This window comes from Festucalex cinctus, chromosome 20 (assembly GCF_051991245.1).
Source record: "Festucalex cinctus isolate MCC-2025b chromosome 20, RoL_Fcin_1.0, whole genome shotgun sequence".
In the NCBI taxonomy this organism is placed as follows: Eukaryota; Metazoa; Chordata; class Actinopteri; order Syngnathiformes; family Syngnathidae; genus Festucalex; species Festucalex cinctus.
Genome location: NC_135430.1, coordinates 18,167,207 through 18,187,159, shown reverse-complemented (window position 1 = coordinate 18,187,159; position 19,953 = coordinate 18,167,207). Strand labels below are relative to the sequence as shown.

At 41.6% G+C, this 19,953-nt stretch overlaps 2 protein-coding genes across 18 annotated transcripts in view; one reads left to right on the top strand and one right to left on the bottom strand.

Moving 5' to 3' along the window:
* zeb1b (zinc finger E-box binding homeobox 1b) overlaps positions 1-9,787 on the bottom strand; it is a 51,531-nt gene extending 41,744 nt beyond the window's left edge. Inside the window, exon 1 of one of the 2 annotated variants that reach the window (XM_077508427.1) lies at positions 9,653-9,787. In XM_077508427.1, the coding sequence (XP_077364553.1) occupies positions 9,653-9,710 (58 nt within the window). In that variant the 5' untranslated portion in view covers positions 9,711-9,787. Of the gene's footprint in view, positions 1-6,214; positions 6,372-9,652 lie in introns of those variants that run through there. The other variant, XM_077508428.1, reaches the window with a different exon arrangement.
* The window catches only part of znf438 (zinc finger protein 438), a 106,609-nt gene that overhangs the window by 53,649 nt on the left and 33,007 nt on the right, over positions 1-19,953 (top strand). For 2 of the 16 annotated variants that reach the window (XM_077508439.1, XM_077508438.1), the window contains one exon: positions 7,428-7,507. The exons of 10 other annotated variants lie outside the window; for them this stretch is intronic. The gene's annotated coding sequence lies outside the window, so the exon portion shown is untranslated. Of the gene's footprint in view, positions 1-7,427; positions 7,508-8,708; positions 8,972-9,625; positions 9,980-10,500; positions 10,636-19,953 lie in introns of those variants that run through there. 4 more of the 16 variants (XM_077508444.1, XM_077508442.1, XM_077508445.1 and 1 more) reach the window with 4 other exon arrangements.

The window sequence follows — 19,953 nt, the reverse complement described above, 5'->3', positions numbered from 1 at the left end:
GACCAGCCAGACATGTACTGTGAAAGTGACTCATTTAAGCCATGAATTTCCAGAGGAGGATGACACCGATGACAAGCAAACAGGCCAGGCTTTTCAAAGTTTTTCTTTGATAACGTGTGGCAGTAAAAGAGTTAATAATGAAAGATCTTAATAAAAACAAGTTCCAAGATGAACCCTTGATAAGACGCCTCCATTTCATAGTGCATACACGATGACGTTCACGATGCATTTACGGTAGCAAACGGCATGCACAGACTGGACTCAGCCTGGCTATTCCGATTTAACTCCTTCAGATTTGGCCTTTTCAATCCGAGTTTGGTGTTAATATGGACTTTTTCCATTCCGCAAAGATTCCAAAGATAACCCCACCACAGTTTTATTTTGTTTTTGGTCATGGTCCTCTTATATGTCCAATTCACGCTGGTACGATGCCACACTATTGACATAGCTTATGTAACCGACCATCATCAAACGTCCTACACATGAAGACAAAGATCAAGGATTATAGTTTGCGCTAAATTGATTTGTATCACTTAGTGCTAACCTAAGCTATTCTGCTCACTGTGTCATTTTTCTAGTACGCCAGAAAAGAGAGAAGCCACACACGTCCTGATTTGTTTTAGAAGCATACCAAACCATAACTTTTGTGTACGGTAACATCCTGGTTTGGGGTCCTCACAGCCCCTGATGAGGAGCCTTAAATAGGTTGCCACAGGTGCTGGGGGCCGGGTGTGTGCAGGAGGGAGGGGGTGAGCGTTAGCCTGGATGGAGCAGGGCCGCAGGAAGCCTCTTGTTTTCACAGAGATAAAGGGCTTTCAGGTTGCATCCTGGGCCGTAATCTACCCACACACTTCCTGGTTTTGTTCGTGGCGAGGCGAGAGAAAATGACAAGCTAACCTTCGCCGCAAGAGGCTGATCAATAACTTGCGATGAAGCCGGATGTGTGTCTGGCATTTGTGCATTTGACAAGCATTTAATGGCAAAGCCACTTTGATTGAGGTTATAATAAAGGTCCTTGATTTGAGGTGATTTATGTATTCATTTATTCTGAGTGCTGGTTCATTAGTGATGATGATAAAAGTGTGCATATACTTTATTTTCTGACCCCTTCAGTTGGCTTTAAAAGCATAATTAACATTGTTCCAAGCTCTTACATCCTAATTAAAGAAAAGGTAGTGCTTCCGTACTCCAAATTCAAGTTCCTCCTTCCAGTCACTTAGCGAGAGCCTTGTGCTTAAAAAGGTGTATTTACTTGATATTTGCATGAGAGGGCTTTATTGAAAGCACACATCGTAAGAATGAGAAACACACTTAAAAGGACGAAAGCCAACATTCCACTCTGCATTTGGAATGCCAGCTTTTGACCATGAGACACACCCTGTTCTCCTGCCAGAGGAAACTTTCAATCTCCTCTCTACCTCACTCTGGCTTGAGCTGAGGCGCGCTCATACTTTTGTCAGGTGTTATTTATGAGTGGTGTATAGCTGAGTAGCTGCATGCCTACAGCACCTGCTGGTGTTGGAGAATCCAAGCCAAGGCAGCTGCTAGAGACTGGAATAAGAGAACAAGAGAGGGCGAGGAAGAAAGACTACTCGGGGGGGCTTGAGAACAAGCTAACGAGCCAGAGTTTATGAGGGACAACAATGAGGATAGCTGAAAATGTTGGAGTAATGATGTGCAGTGATGTTAAATCACACTGCCGCTGAGCTAACATCTTATACACCGCTAATGAAGGTTATTGTGATGAGAACAGAAGGACAAAACAAACAAGTGACGAAGAAGCACTAATTAATAGTGTTGTACAACTCGGAGCATAATCAATTAAAGGGCATGCTTCATTGACTCGCAGGCAAAAGCACTGGCGCCAGAGTAACTAGGTGGGGTGAGGGTGGAGGGATTCGGGGGGGTGTTCGTCAGCATGAGTAAAAGGACAGCTGTACAATAGCTTGAGTATCATCCCTTCTCCTGCTACATTTATACAATGTTGATATAAATGGATCGGATCATTCTGTTTTATAGTGTGATTCTTGTAGGGTGATCAGACCTCTCTTTATTTTTTGAGCTTTTGTGTCTCAAGTTCGTCCCGTACATATATATACTGTATATATATTCTGTATATACTGTATATATTTTATGTGGTCCAGTCATCAAGCCAATTGTTTGGGCCATGACATAGTTGTCATTGCGATTCATACGACAAACCAATTAAAAAGGAATTTGTGTTTTCATTCTCATCCGCATGTAAATCAAAAGAGGCCGTGTTTTTGTTATAAGCTTAAGGGCTGCGTTGTGTTGTATGGGCATCGTTTCAATCGTTCCTGTTGGATTATTTGGTGATTGGAAATAAAAAGTACTGGACATAAATTGGTTTGGCTACTTTAATTAAGGAATACTGATAAATATACCTTATAAGTATGAAGTAGCCACAAAGTAAGAAAAAAATTGTGGGGAAAAAGATGCATTGAAAATCATGATAAACCTGATGATCATTAGTAACGTGATAATCGTTCAATAATAGAATCGTATCACCCTTAGATGGCACGCCCCTACTCATTCAGCAACTGACGCAGCATCAGGGGCAACTGGGGGTTCAGTATCTTGCTCAAGGATACTTCTTTGTGGTCACAATGGCATGGGAACGAACTCACAACCTCTGGGTTGGGAGAAGACAGCTCTGCCACTGAGCCATGCCACCCCTGTGTCGAAGAATTATGGGAAGTGTAGTCCTATTAGTGTAGTGCTGCGATCGTGGGTCAGACCCAAAGGCACGCTGAGCTTTTTTGATGGCATATTCCCAATGTTTTAATGCGGCACCGGCGTGAGGTAAATAGCACTTGTTTAAGTGCTGTTGAACTATCAACCAAGATAGCATTAGCTAAAACAATAACACTACCGGTCACCAGATTGACTTAGGCGATTACATGTGTTATAAAATACATCCGGGTGACAATTTTGTGTGTTTGATTTTCAGCTAAATTTCACTGCCCCGTTATTAATTTTAAAAATCTTGTCACACTAGATTCCTGGTCATGGTTGAGCTGACACAATTGACTCAAGGCTGCGATAAGACAAAGGGAAAGCCAACTTTCACAAGAATCATGCATGTTTGTCTGTCAATAAATGGGTCAATCGGTCTGGATAGTGATTAAGGAACAGTTAAGATGATTAAGCTCCAACTAAATACTAGCGTCTTTCAGTAAAAGGACTATCTAACCTGCTTTGTATTTCTCCTACAGTAGCGAGTGTGCCTAGTCCTTTTTCTTCGATTGGGTCACACTCAGGGGCCACTGGGAGCTCCCAAAAAATACTTATGGGTTAAATGGGGCGACGCGGTCGCTCCATGCTTCCCTCTATTACACCCTCCCTCTGCTTTCAGGCAGACCATTCTCCTCTCATTAATCCCGTGTGGATGTTTATCCATGTTGACATTCAGCATAGCAGACGGCCCTCTTTCTGACTAACAAACAGGGTGACTAAGGCTTTCTTTGCTTGAGCTGTCATAGGGCTCTCGCCTAGCCCGTCTCGTTCGGCGTACAAGCTCGGGGGGGGGGGGACTACTACAGGACTACTCTCGATTTGTTAGTCATTGTGACCCCTGGGACATCAAAGTCAGGCTTGCGCAACTGGAATCAGTGTGTGAATATGAATGCGTGCCCCCCCCCCCTCCCTCAGGAGGGCCATTATCAGTTGTGTGCGCTATGGAGAGGAAAATCAATATGGTCATCATAATGGGCTGGCAAAAAGCCAGCCACTAGGCTGTGTTCAAAGCACAATGCGCAGCAACGGATTACTTCTCATCTGATGTCATCCAATTTCATCCCTGCGGACCGAACCGCTGTGGGACTACAATAAGGTCAAGCACATTAGAAGGGGGGGGGGGGGGGGGGGGTGCGACAAACGTCTTTGTGAGAGAAAAAAAAAGTTGACAAACTGACAGTCAGGTGCTCTAGCAGAGGTTTGCCTTGCAGAGCTTTTTGCTTCACACAACACAAGCTGGCGTGAGCGCCTAACTGAGCCCGCCTTCTGCCTATTGTGTCCGTCCAGTCTTTTTCATTAACCGCTCCACTGAGGACCACAAGCAAGAGGGAGGGGACGGGCGGACGGACGGACGGATGGATGGACAGGCGGGGAGAGAAAGGAGGTGGTGGTAATGATGGGGGGTGGTCAAGGAGGGGTCTGCAGACAGACCCGAAGGGAATTACTGTTTGGCCTACCAAACGCATGATTAAAAATAAACACAGACGGCACATCTCGGGACACCATACACAATATATGACTTTTACTCTTTATACCACTAAATATGGCAATTACGAGGTAATCACTCCTTGAGTATACGCATCACTCGAGAACATGAACTCACCCTTGCACCTGTTGAAAGTGGCCAAGAGGGCAGAGTGAAGAAAATTGCAGAAAAGTTGGCAAGTTTTGCGTGGTTGAAGTCATCTTGTGGACCCACCTGTGCCCATGACTCACTGCTTTGGTGTCACGCTTACATGATACGCAACGCAGCGCTGCTTACATCGCTATGTGTCTGTATCAGGGTTAGTGCTGTCGAGGACTGGGTATTGTCGCTAACCTCACGATACGATACGTATCACGATACAGGGGTCACGATACAATATGTATCCCGATATTTTGCATTTTATAATAACTGTCATATGTTTACCTAAAAGATATGTTTATTATGCTGGATGACAAAAATGTTTTTGTTAGTAGCTCTTCTGGTTTACCACCAAGCGGTCCTGGTTGATCTCCTTTGCTCTGCTGCCACCTGCTGGCTGTTTATGTAATAACTACCATTTCTGCAACCGTTCTTTGCAGTTGAGAGGCTGCATCAAAGCCTTCTGTATGCTCTAGCATATATATAAAAAAAAAACAAAAAAGAAACATAAATATGTCTTTGGGATACTTAAAACATAAAATAAAACGTATTTATACGTTTTTGGGAGCAAATGAGTTAAAATTGCTGTTGATTAATTTGATTATTGATTACTTGGACTTAGACTTGACTTGATTGATCCCTTTGGGATGGCTCCCTCTGGGAAATTTAATTGATTAATTTTTACAGCTCTAATCAGGGTCATGGCAGTCTCGGACAATTTCCCAAGCTTATGGATCAATGATTTTTTTATTGAGTAACCTATTGTCAGTTTAAAATGCCGTTTATTGATCACGACAGAATTTCCGATTTTATTTTTACTTATTAATTTATTTCTAAACACCGGCCTAACTAAGATATATTGGACTATAGTCAACAGTCCCTGGGAAGAAGTAGCCCAAAGAAGGGGGGACACATTTTTCTGTGCGCAACGGCTGTTGTTTTGTTCAGCTCATCAAGCTGACGCGTTGCTCCAAGCTACCCCCCCCACCGCACCCGGCAAACTCCAGGATATTAGGACCCTTTCAGAAACACTGTTGCTGGTCCACGGATGGTACGCCACCCTCATTTGTGGGGGTTCAAGGTGTGCGCCCCCCTCCCCGTCCCATTGTCCTCATGGCTCATGCTTCAGATTGCCTACTGGGCCATATTAAGCCTTCACCCTGGCGCTACAAACAGCATGTTGGGCACCCACGAAAATACACAGGATGGAAGTATGTAAAGGGGGAACAAGCGTGACGTCGATGTAAGCTACATTTACGAGATAAAAATGTCAGAGTGCTACAATGTGGGTCCTTCAGGGCCTGTAGGCTGTGTGGGAAGGATTTGATGAATTCTGCTTACGTTCCATGGATTCCTCCCTCGCGGGGACCTTCGGGAAAAGAATGGGTCATATGCAAATGGCATGCACAGTATGGAGAAGAAATTTCCCACAAGCCCAGTGTGAAAAGGGCTCTCCCTCCCCATGCCAGGCCGGCTGAATGGGCCTTTTCTTCTGCCACTGAAAGTGAATGAGGTAGAGCAGGCTAACTGCAAAGGTAACTAGGCTCTTTCTCCTCGGGCTTTCTCACTAAAGCTTCAACACACAATGGTTCATTTACGCATTCAACCACACAAACCACAATAAAGCACATCCAAGCGCAGTTAAGGGGGTTACTGAAACTGACTCTGGGTTTAAAACTCCTCCTTTATGCAGGAAGAGCACCTTTTTATAGGCTAATGCTCGCTGCCTCCATGGGGGCGGCTAATCATTAAGCAGCCTTAACAGAGGTGGGATCGTACATCATATAATTGTAATTTCAAGGAGCAGCCCGCTGAGGAACGTAATTCTCCTACCTTGACAATATCAGTTAGCCGTAAAACATCTCCCCGAAAAATGTTACCGACGTGCGATGACGCTCGTGGTCTACTGTACGAGAGAGTGCCTCTGCCAGCTGTCACCTGTTCCGAAACGTCTTTGGACACCTCAGCCGCTTCTCACCAGCTCCATCCATCCCCCACTTGCCAGTCCGCGGGGGAACACATAGGCCACAATTTAAGGGGTCACCAAAGAATGGACGGAGAGAAGGAGGGAGAGGAGAAAGGGGCCGAGGGCTCCAAAACTCCCTCCCTCTTCTCCCCCGCTCTTCCCCTTTCATTGAACAGACTTAAACACAAACACAATTGGACATGCTGGAAGCCTCACAATGGCACAGGGGAGGAAAGTGAAGTCATACTCTTCGGCACGCTGGGTGCCTAGGTCAGGGGGCAATCAACAGCACCCATGGCTACTGTGTCTTAACCCCTCCGCCTCCTCTCTCCCCCGAAATAAAGGAGAAGCTTGCGTGCGTGCGTAGGCGGGGGCGATTTCTTCTTACTCGGCACTTTCAAATGAAGCTGCTGGGGAAGTTGGTGAAAAGCCGTGAGATAAATGAAATATTTCCTCCTCTGCCAAAGTCTTCACACAACAGGGGCGAACCTTTTAAATGTAAACACGTCTTTCAAAACACTAATGTGAGCATGTGGAGCTACACAGCCAATCCCACCTCCTCCGACGCCATTGCTTGTTTCACTTGACAAACTGTATCCACGGCCTGTATTGTTCCCGAGCAAACGTCCAGCATGTGGTTGCATTCAACCGTTTTTTTTTTTTTTTTAGGCGTGGTGACAGAGTCCGCCGCACTCCGCGTCATGTCGTTCCATCAAGCCAATAAACAAGCGCTCGGCATCACACAAAAGTATTCGCCAAGTGCCGACCTCATTTCCCTTATTTTGATGGGTGATTCATCGGGGTGAAGTCGAAGAAGGATTGCGCTTTATTTAATGTTTTGATGCAACAGCTATTGAGAAAGAGTCCAAAAAACCATCCCAGTGACGCCCTGTTTATTTTTGCAAAGAATGTTAACGCCGCTCGCATTCCTCTATTCCCAAATTGCTGTGTTGAATTACCATTGCAGGCAACTATTCCCAAGGGGAGCGGGATGGAGAGAAGCGACAAAGGGAGCAGTAGTATCCCACCAATTGCAAACACCTGTCATCCTGCGAGCTGTTAACACCTCTCTGTTTACAGCGCAGAATGGAGCTCACCTTGATCTCAACTACGTACGACAGCGAGCGACGTAGCTAAAGCCACTGACCATCATTGACCGGGTACGCTCCAAACTGTAACTAAACAAAATTAAGAGCATTTCACATTATTATAAAACAAAATATGCACATATGCTGGTTTGCATGATGCATCACAAGGCAAAAGAAGTATGGATATTAAGGCAAATGAGGTCAAAGCAACAGACAAGACATCTGCCTGTTCATGGACTTTAAATTTCAATAGGCCTGCGTTTTGTTTTGTTTAAAAAAAAAAAAAAAGCCTGTCAGTTTGAACGGGACAAGTAGACATTTGTTGAGTAAAGTTTCCCAAAGTCAGAAATGTGGTTCAATTTGCTAGATTTAAACAAGCATGCGTTTATTACAACACTAATCAAAACGCCGACATTACAAAGAAAATTTCAAACCTCAAGTTTGTCAAACTGCTCTAGAATGATTGTTAAAAAAAAAAAAAAAAACAGCTTCTTAGCTGTGCCGTTATCTAAGGCGTGTCCACATATTTACACCCAATCTCCAGAGGCGAAGCAAGCACAGTGAACACGCCTCATAACAAACTAAGACAAGACACTTTTGGACCAATGGAAACAGCAGAGATAAACATGGTTTGGTGGCATGTTACCACCCACAACTACCATCCCTGACTTTTCCAGCTCAGCGCACCAAAACCAAAAGACATTCCACAAGCTTTCCCCCCCTTGCCATTTAACTCAAACAGTTGACTCATCATTTCATAGTGACACAATTTGCACATTTGTGTATATATTATTGAACACTTGCTTTATGACTTTCTCAAATGTTGTAGTGGCTCCAACAAACCGGGACAATTTTTGTGTGTGTACTGTTGCCATACTTGACCAATTAAGATGATCCTGAGACTAAGAAATTGCATTGATATTAGTTCCAGCATCCCCCTATACTTCCTTGAGGCTACACTGGGTGGCACAATACACACTCCATGATGCAAAACAACCGCCTCACTTGTCACTATTGCATATTTACAAGCAGAAAGCCATGCGAAGGGTGCAAGAGTACCCACATTTTTAGAAATATAGAAAGCAGCGACTTTTGTTGCCATTTCACTTCGTATTTCAAAGCGCAAAGTTAAATCGCGCGTGCGTGAGCGTGTGCAAGAATGTGTTACAGTTGGCATACAAATGACGAATATTGTGTTTTCAAAGCTGGCTCGGTGACAACCGTCCCAGTGGACTCAAAAGGATTCCCAACGCCACAGCCGGAGAGCCGCTGTCCTTATATGGGCTGCGCGCAGCTCACATAAACATGCGCGTGAGTGGTGCCTCGCGCTCCGGAACCTCAGTCAAACCGCGATGTTTCCAATAATATAAAGAGAAAAATAGACCACTTAAACCGTAGACGGCGACAAGAGGGTAAAACAATCATTTGAATACCATCTATCAGAAAAAAGGGTGGTATCTCTTTGATAAAGTTATTAAAAGCGCGTTGCATTGCTGACCAGCTTCGATAAGGCAACACGAGTTGTTCCGCCCAACGGTAAGCAACAGTGTCCCTCAATATCTGCTCGAAGTATATTAAAGAAGAATAAAAAGCACAAGACTTTTCAAATTCGATTAAAAAAAAAATGTATCCATCCACGGAAGCACAACATCGCTCACGGAATAAGTGATTAGCCCGTTGATAAATGTAATAACACGTAGAAAAAAAAAAAGTCCGAGTTTGACCAACTCGACAAAATTAATCAATGGTACGCTTTTCTGTAATCGAAAATCGTACACAAGTAAATTAAAACGTGTTAAGATGAGGTAAACGCGCTGTCCGTTTTATAACTGGGTGAGGTGCAAGTAACGGGTGCAGCAGACCGGTGAAGAGGGATAAAAACTCTCCAAAATGTTCTTAAAAGCAAGTGGTTCTATAAAGGAGGGGGGGGGGGAGTATACTAAAATGCAAACATGAGATAAGAGCGTGTCCATTTATGAAAAGGCTGAGGTGCGAATAACGGTCCTCGGGTGCAGAGAGGGCGAGACATGACCCAGGTATAACGGTACCACACAGGCAGCAATTCAGCGCTCACTTGCTACTTCACAGCACTTTCCGTCACAAAAAAACACACTTTAGCTCATCCGAAGTTAGACCGGAAGCAACCGGGGGACACAACGAACCTCCTCACTGTCCCCCCAAACGCAAAGCTCGGCGTCAGAAAGTAGTTTTACTCACCGTTGTTCCTCCTCGGGTTCGCCTGCTTTCTGCGCTTACACCTGGGGCCATCCGCCATGATCCTTTCGTTGTGTCTAAATGCTGCCGGAGAGTCACCTCCTCTCGCACCCCCTCTCCCCTTTCGTGTCCTCCCTCCCCTTCACCTCCCCTTATCCGTACCTGGTTTACGACACTAACACTTTACGACATCACCTTCTTCGTGTTACCTCCCCGGACCGATACGTTGTACGCGCGGGTCCCATCGAAGGAAAGGAAGTGAGCAGAGAGAGACGGGTCGGCTCCTCGTGTGCGTTTTACCTGACCAGCCTGTCGGAAGTGAGCTGCTGTGTAGGTTTGCTCTTTTAAGTCTTTTTTTTTTTTTTTTTTTTTTTTTTCATCAAAGGTAAAGATGATAGATGCGCTTTGCGAGATGTCGTCATAAAGCATTACCACGTGTGACTTGAACACACATGTGCAACACCTATAACTTACCCCCACCCCCCTTAATTGCAACAACGTGGGTTGTATTTTCATCTAGGAGCCTACCTGAAAATTGATAGAAATTGAAGTCACTTGTAGAATACTTCTGGAGTAAAAGTTTTCAAGTTTCTGACAAGTAATTTTCTGAAACATTGATTGAGAATAAAGGTATAGTTAATGAATAATAGTTGTAGGATTAAGGCAGCACGCAGGTGGTTAGCACATCTTCCCCAAAGTATTGAGGGTGAGTGTTCGAATCTGGGCTCCAGCCTTGTTTATGATGTTCTCTAGCTTAACGTCCTTACACATGAATGTGAATGTATCCAAATGGTTGTCTCAGACTTTGAAGTGGAAGTCCACCTTTTCTTTCTTTTTTTTTTTTTAAATAGGTTAAGCAACAAAATCCAGCCATTGTTATCCATCTCTGTTGGCGGCCATTTTGACACTTGTTGTCGACTGAAGATGGCATCAATGTTACTCAGGACTCAGGTAACAACCAATCACAGCTCAGCTTCAGAAAACAGGTGAGCTGTGATTGAGATAGCAAGCAAAAGCTTGCAGTAACTTAGCAACATTTTTTAATATATATTTAGCAACTTTTGTTGCCAAAAACGAGAGTAGCAAAATGACAATAATGGTCCCAATATGAGCATACAATGTTCGTATTTCCTGCACAGTTGAGGGAAGAGGGTCAAGAAAATTTGGCCTGAAAATACTATACGCAAATCTCCAATTTCATATACAGTGTGTATTATAAGTGATCACTGTATTGTTAAACATAACTGTCAATATTTGGGAGTGTGACTAGGAACTGCTAGCATGGTTGGTGCACAAAATTGATATCATTTTTAAAGTGTAAGGATGTAATTTTAATTACTTTGTTTAAAATTGTACTTCCTAATTGTAACAGTTCATACCATATCTTCACACATAATTTATTGAAACAAGACAATATACTTTTTCTGAATACATAAAAATAATAATAATAATAATAATAATACAAGTTGCAGCTAGCATGTCGACTTGGCCCTCGGTGTTCCAGTTTCTCATGTGGCCCCTTTGAAAATTAACTAATTTGCTCCCAAAAATGTATACATATGTTCTATTTTAAATATTACCATGCTTCCAAAGACGTATTTATATGTTTTTGTTTTTGTTTTTGTTTTTTTGTTTTTTTAATGCTAAAGTATACAGAAGGCTTTGACACTTAAAGCAACACAAGACTTATTAATAATTTTCCAGTATTGGATTAGGCATTGTGTCCATTGTCATTCATTCAATGTGTATTTTACGCACGTGATACGTCACGATGATCAGTACTTACACAAAAATATTCATAAAAAGTACTATAAAATCATAATTGCTTAACATATATTGGCCTTTTTTTCAGGGAAGAGTTGATTTCACAGAATAGCTGGTCTTTTGTTACTTTAGGAAAATGCTTGAAGCAATGGTAGTTATTACAAAAACGGCCATCAGGTGGCAGCAGAGTAAAAGAAATCAACCAGGGCCATGTTGCAAAAAGCTCTTTTCTCCACTGTTTTGAACAGATTTGCGAATAATGATGAAACTTAGCTATATTTAATACTTGCTGCAAAACGGAAACTGATACAAATTACGTAAAGGGTGACATCTCACCCGATGACTTCAGCTGGGATATGATCCAGGACGCTTATGAGGATAAGTGCCGTATAAAATAGATGGCTAGGTGTAATAAGACATGTAATAATTAAATATTAATACATTAAATATGAAAACCAAGTGTACATTCTAGTGAATTTATCAGCCATTTTTTGGCTTCCACAAGCACAGATTATGTCAACACTACTAATGCATCCCCCCCCCCTTTTTTTTTTTTTAAACCCATCCTTGACCAGTATTTGAGTGTGTGAAATGTGTGTTAGCGAGAGCAAGAAGTCATGAGACAGTCATCACTGATTCAATCGTCTGCATAAAGAAAGAGCCCGCTGTTCCTCTGAGTAGCGCTTACCTCAGACGAGGAGGACACAGACATGCCAGTGCAATCAGCAGGTTCAGGCTGCCTCCAATCAGATGAAACCTTCGTGCACAAACACACAATGCTTATCGCAACACGCTCTGAGCAAACTGAAAAAAAACTGTCACGTGTCTGAGGTGAATTCTTTTTGTTAAAAGAAAGGTGAACTTTATAGACTGTACAAAGGCCCAATCACGTATCCATTTATGGGTCAGGGGAGTTGCAGTTGGTGGGGTATATTCTTAAAGCAGACTATCTAAAATCTTCCCAAATCCAGTAATACACGGACAACTATGCCCTGGTAATATTTCTAAAAATGAAAACCAAATAGGTCGACTTGTTCATTATTATGAGAAATATTTTCTCTTGTGTATTTATAATTATTCTTCAACCAAGCAAAAACATTTTTTTCAATTCTATCCCAATACTCAATTATATGATGCACTCCCAGCCATTTTGACCAATTTTGGGAGGCCCTAAGAATATTGTGTTCTATTACTAAAAAAAAAAAAAAAAAAAACATGGAACCTACCAAAAGAAAGATTAGTCTTTTCTTTTATCAGCAAAAAAAGGTATAGTTCTATCTGTTTCCGTTTTGCAGCAATTAGCATTACAGCTAAGTTTCATCATTATTCACACATCGCTTATAAAACTGGAGTATGGCCCTGGTTGATCTCTTGTACTCTGCTGCCACCTGCTGGCCGTTTTTGTTTTAGCTACCATTGCCATTACCATTCTCTTCAGTTCAGAGGCTGCATCAAAGCCTTCTGTATGCTCTAGCATAAAATAAAAAACATAAAAACGTGTAAATACGTCTTTGGGAGAATGGTAATATTTAAAATAGAACGTATTTATACGTGTTTGGGAGCAAATGTGTTAATAAGCTAAATCATTTAACCATTTAACTGCCGCCGCAAAATTTAATTTGGTATGTAATGTTTGTGGAGTTTCTATCATGTCCTTGATATTTAAGAAGAATTTATGTTCCATAATTGATATCGGATTGAATTGAAGTGAATGTAATCGAGTCGGAAAAATTCGAAATGGAATCGAATTGAACTCTTGTGAATCGCAATTGAATCGATTGAGGAAATTAGAATCGATACCCAGCCCTAGTATTTTCACTAAGGTATCCCAACACCAAAATACTTGACAGCTGTGATATGCTTGCTTCGTTTAGATAGTGCAGTTGTATCTCATATATATTATGTCATGAGGAAATTGTACCGCTAAAAATCTGCAGCCCCCAGGCAATAGTCTCCCTTTTAGTGCAACTCATCCTTCAGCTACATGCCCTGTATACCCACAGACGATTGTCAGTTCTTAGGACTGAATAATTCAGGAGGCGCAGCGCAGGCCAGCTCTGAGGACAGGCTGACCAGACAGAGAGTAATAGCTTTAGCATAAACAACACCTCCAAACTTGCACTGTTCCAATAATTGTCTGACACGGGGAGGGGTGGTTGCCCAGACACTGCCTAGCTTGCTGAAAGAAGGCCCCAGAAAACAGTCTGAATCAGCAAAGATCAATGGTGAAGCTCTCAGCTAACCACGTGGTCCTATAAGCGGTGGCTCCTTGCACGCTGAGCATGGAAAATAAGATGCTTGTTATCCAATGGAAAGTCAGATCTTTTCCCATTTTCCTTGGAGCACACCACTATTAGCATGAAGGCAGCGCCTGTGGAAAACAAAGAATAACAATTGTGAAGACTACACGTAATGTAGAACAGCCTGAAGACGTCTTAAAGAAAAGCTGGAGGGTTTTTTTTTCTCTCTCTCTCTGGCAAATATTGGAATGGTGAAGACTCATACACGATTAAATGTGGAATGCAATTTACTAGGTACATGTCGGGTTTCTGATGTCTCTTGTATGAACAAGGTTAAGACATGGTAAGTGTAAGAGCAAATGGTAATAGTAAGCTAGCTTGTCAAGTAGCTAGCTAGTTAATCGTTCTAAAAAAAGAATCAAAAAGTAATTGATTAGTTACTTAACTAATTTATCAGTCACGTGACAGAGACTAGTTAATCCATAAAATGGTCTGATAGCTAGTTTGTCAGTCAACTACTTGCAGTTAAAATTAGTGAAGCATTGAAGTACTTTGTAGATAGTTAGCTTGCTAGGTAGTCAAGCAGTCACATAATTAGTTAATATTGTTCAAATAAGACACTGATGGCAGTAATATAACAGACTGCAGCAGAAATGTCAAAACTTTTCAACCATATTTTAGAAAACGAATATGACTAAATTGAATATTTGCATACTGTCGCTACGGCAACGTATTTCATAAAATCACACAGCCAAGCGTGAATCTATCTGTTTACCGTTATCAATTATGATTGATAATTTAGGCCATTTATGTTGCTCCCATGTTTTCACAATGCCCACACTGTCATCAGGACAATTATGTCCTGCACCTGGTGTTTCACATTTTCGTTAAAATTAGTCACATTTTGTCCATATGTTTCTTGCGATAATGTGCTAACTAATTACCCAAATATGTGATGACTGTTCAGTAATGCTTCTGGTAGTTACATCACCATTGTTGATATTGTTTAAGGCCAAAAGTTTGTTCTGACCATACAAACCACACCAAGTGGGAACTAGAAATGGGGTCAAACGCAGAGGTGGGGAGAATAGCTAAGAATTGCTGTCAATTTGTAAGAGTAGGCTGCTGTTAGATACTTTGGTGAGTAACGTTTGTTTTTTTTGTTTTTTTTTATCATAGTCATAACATCAAATGGACACAAACTGAATGTCAGGCCATTAGTTTTCTGCCTCTTCTGACAGCGAATCACGCGCCATTGTTTCTTCTATGCTTCACATAAATTAGTGACTTTGAAAACTTTCCATTTGTGTGAGCCCACAGAGACTTTGTGTGTGTGATCATGTGACTACCTGGTTCTGTTTGATTGATGACATACACAAATGTCATTGGCGGTAATGTTGGATTGGGACTGTTAAAACAAATGTAGTGACTGGAATGTAGCTCAAATTGGCATTTTTTTCCCTTAATAAAAACACTTGAAAGTACTCTGACAAGTACAGTGCATTCATAAAGTTACCTAACTGAATGTAATGGAGTAAATGTTACGCGTTAGTAACCGGATCTCATAAAAGGTGATCGGTTCAATTGCCATTGGATCAGATTGAGGTCGGATTTGCTTGGAAACTGTACTGCGATCACTGTCCGGTTGAGTTTACGCAAACCTGAGTTGGATTTCTGTGCTCCCACTTGACTTAGGCGCTAGTTTAAAAGCATGACAATAACATTCAGATATTGTCCTTACTAATGAATTAAAATGAAAGGCGGACTCTTGTTCTTTGTGTAGGGAGTTGAAAATGAAAGGATGAGGGAGGGATAAGCAGTCATCCTCTACTACATTAAGGGATCATGCTGCTCCCTGAAAATGAGTATTGATCCTCTTAGGTGCAGGATCGTTTAGGAGATTAATGTGAGAAGTGCTTGAGCTCCATAGTGCTCCACCAGGATCAGCTCAGTGGGACAGCCGAGCCACGGGTGACCGAGGTGCAATTGTCCAATAGCGCAGAGAGGGTGGAGAGCAATTCGGTCCTGTACATCGTACTGCCATCTGGGCTATCAGCTAAGAGCGTCAGCTGGATGTACAGGTTAAGAGGGAAAGACGAGAAGGCCAGAGCACGTCAAATAGAAACAGTTTGAAGCGAGAACATGAAACCGCTACGCGTCATAGACAGACAGGATGGATGGAATGAAGAGCAAGGTAAAGGAGCAGAGGAAATGAGAGTAGGAAAGAGGAACAGAAAGTGCAAAAAGAAAAAAAGGAGGACGGCGGAAAAAGGTACACCCTGCGCTACTCCGAATAGAGAGGAGGAACAAGAAGCCGTGGCAGTGATAGAGCGACACAGAACAGACTAAACTGCTTAATCTCTCCCTAGAGACGGCGGCTAAATGTGAGGTTCTCTTCTTCTGCTTTCCACAGACCGCCAACCCCCCCGCACAACACCGTGGCACTCTACTCAGCTGCAATCGAGGATGTTATGCCGCTAAAAGTCACAAGCGCAACTTAACAATTGATGTTCAGTTTTAGCACAAAATGTGGTGTGGCTATCATCGTCATTTAAAAAAAAAAATAGAATTACTAATCCAGCAAGTAAACAGATCCCGTTGCAGGCCTGAGAATTTTCTCATATATCTCCCTCTGGGGGGTGTAGCAGACCTCAGGGGAAACTCTTTAAACAAATATTATCTCAAGTATTCAACTGCATTTGAATGCGTGCTGTCAGAATGTGAAACCCAACAATACAATGTTTTTAGGACGAGATGTCAATCTGATCTTTTTTCTCCCTCACCAAGCCAAAAAATTTCAGCACATTTCCGCCTTCCTCCTGTATTTTTTTGTTTCTCTCAAGACAGGAAAGTTTCTGACACAAAGGTTGAAGACAGCCATAACCTAAACATAGTTTGCGAGAGTAAGGGTGAACTAAAATGGTGCATTTTGACACCAGGGACAACACTGAAGAAGTAATATAGCCTGATCGTATAGTTCTGCAAAGGTGGGTGGCCGCAGAGCTTCGAGTTCCTGACCCGCGGGTGAATGTAACGCTGCCTGTCTGCACTGTGGTCCAAGATATATACTTGTTTTGGCTAGGAGGATATGTGTGTGTGTTATGCTAACACACACTCGCACATGTACACACAGTACACAACTGCAGTGGCCCAGAAAGCCTTGCCCCAGTCATGTTTTATGGCTGTCAATTGTAGAAAGCCCATCTTACGTTTATATTGTATTCATTGGAGCGCCTGTTACATTTTAACGTTTGTGTGTCTATGTGCTCTGTGCACATCAAACGAAGCATAAAACTCCAAAGTATCAAAGTGTAGTTTCTGGATGAATGAAACGCGAGAAACCAGTGTACTATCAAGTTATTGCTGTTCTGACTAGTTTGTAGTTTAGTCCTTACTACAATATGATGAAAAAAAAAAGTGATTTGTTTTTGCGTTTATAAAATAAGAGAATTATATTTTCAAAGACAAAAATGTTGAACTATGTCATATAAGTCTGCTGGTCCAATGCTAACATAATGGGAAGTGCCATACACAAGCTAACAAAAATTAGCGTAGATGTTGCGCCAAGTAGCAGCAACGCATACAAACAGAGGATACATGTTCAGCTAAGCCATATAATTTCCTCTAATGGAAGTCTGCTAGCTTAATGCTAACATAATAGGAAGTGCCATATACAAGCTAACAAAAGCTAGCATAGAAGTAAAGTAAAAACCTTCGAACAATTGCTACTTTAACACACATGGAACAATAATACATTAGAGGATAGAAAAAAAACGGGTACAATAAATATTAAAGGTACTTTTGTTTAATTTGTTTTTAACAGATATATATGTTAGATCATAATTTAAATGTCTTATTTGCATTAGTGCATCCAATTTCTTGTGTGACTTTTAGGGCATATTTTCTTGCTAAAATTTGGGTTTTCAAATTGTGCGCTCTTTTAATTGTGTTTTTTGGTTTTTGGAGGTTCTACGGTAAAACTTTCAAATGAGTTAAATGTTGGCGTGCCTAGGGAACAAATACCACTTTGTATCTCATAATGCCTAAAATTGTTTTGACTTACCTTCACAAAGGTTTGAAAACAAAATTTTATACATAAAAGAATAATGAAACGATCTTTGCATAGTTGATATCAGTACACAAGGATTTGAAAGTGTCCATGAACACGTCCTTGTTCTTGTTTATAGGCGCAAGTTTAAGGCTGAATCTGAGAAATGTGTAGGTGGTTTATATTTGCTTACGTCTCAGTTTGTGATAGGCCAATACTGTTTTCACTGGATGAATGTGAACACCAAACACCTACTCTTTCCTCACATGCGCTCGCAGCACATCAGAACATTTGTCGACAGTCTATGCATGAATAGTGGCGCAGTACTATAAATGAACAGTCAAAATGCCAGCCAATTACTATGGGTGTCCCTTTACTCAACCTTTGCATATTAAAACCTGGTTGTCAAACAGATTGTCTTCGCTGCTCTGAGCAGTCTGCACTGTGAAACAATTTTCATTAAGGGACGACTGCATGGACCTTAGGCTGGCGGCCTCGTGTAATTTCATAGCCCGGTGTCCCTGTGACCACTTCAGGGTCCAATGGTGGCCACCCACACCTTTACAACAGCCAGACAGAGGTGCTGAAAAGGTGACAGACTGCAAGTAGAGTTTTAGGCGTGAAAAGGGAGTCCCAAAATGAAACCCCAGTCCAGGAAATGACTGCAACAATAACATTTAAGCTTTGGAGAAAAAAAAATGTAGAAGGACGTGCCTCATTTGTGTAGGTGAGGGGACACATTCATTATTTTCTATTAGAAGGGTTTCACCTGACATTCCAAAAACACTTTCTGCTAACTGAAAACCCCAATCTGAGTCACTGAGTCAAATAAGTGAACCAACACTGTCAGCGACCACGCCCCAAAACATCAGATGTAAATCACATCTGCATGTCCCATACACACACATGTTCATTCACAAAAAAATAGTGTTATGTTCAGAATTGTGAGTAAGTGCGGTTGGCCGGAAAAAAAAAAAAAAAACTACTTGCCTTTGCACGTTTATTGTTTTGTTGAATAAACAAATGAAGTGTGGTTAAGCTTCATGTATAATTTGTTTTGGGGTTTTGTTTTGGACTTACTTCCTACTCCTTTTGTCAAACCTTTTGCCAAGTTGACCTAACTATAGATGCTACCTCTCATATTTAAAGTAAACACCAATGACGGTGCCAGGACAGCAAACATCTGACTAGGAAAAAATAAAAAATAAATAAATAAATAAATAAAAACAGTAGCTGGCGCAGTGTATGGCTAATCAGGCAATCCAGATACATAACCTCGTTACTTTTAGCAATATCCTAATCCAGCAATACAGGAAAGTCTAACCTGATGTCACATGCAGTAAAATATATGAAATATGTGAAATGACAGCAATCTCTTAACACAGGAATACATGGAGGTGGCATGTAATTGGTTAGAATCACACTACAGCTGCACCATGTGAACACAATTTCGATTCAGTCCTCAATTTTGCAGGCCACAAATAGTACTCTTGTAGAAGGCAAATTCATCAGTTCAAGTTCAATTATTTTTTTGCCCCCCGCACATCACTAACAGTTTTTGTGTCTGCGAGAACCAATTGAAATGCTTCTATTTTAATTTTTTTAAGATTAAAGGACTGCGATTGGCTGGCAACCAGTCCAGGGTGTACCCCGCTACTGCCCATAGCCAGCTGAGATAGGCTCCAGCACCCCCCGCGAACCTTGTGAGGAATAAGCGGTCAAGAAAATGGATGGATGGATGGATGGATGGATGGAAGATTAAAGGAATGCATTAATCGTTCTTGTATCAATGTTATGGTCAGATTTCCAGGTACATGTTTGTCTCACACTCTAAAAATAGTTGGGTCAAAAATAACCCAAATTGTGTCACGAAAACCTTTTTAGTTGTTTAAACCAAAATGTTGACTCAAATTAAATTAATACCCAACAAAGTAACCCAATTGTATTTTGTGGGTTATTCATTTGACTCAACTTTCTGGGTCAAAAATGAACTGACCCACTTTTTGAGGTATTTAACCTAGAATGATGGGCCAAATGAATAACCCACAAAGCAACCCAATTATTGGGTTGTTTTGTGGGTTATTCATTTGATCTACCTTTTCAGTTAGTTGACTTACCCAACTGAATTGCGTCAAAATGAACAGACCCAACTTTTTGAGGCGTTTAACCCAAAAGGTTGGGTCAAATAAAATTAATAACCCACAAATCAACCCAATTCTTTGGCTGTTTTGTAGGTTATTCGTTTGACCTTG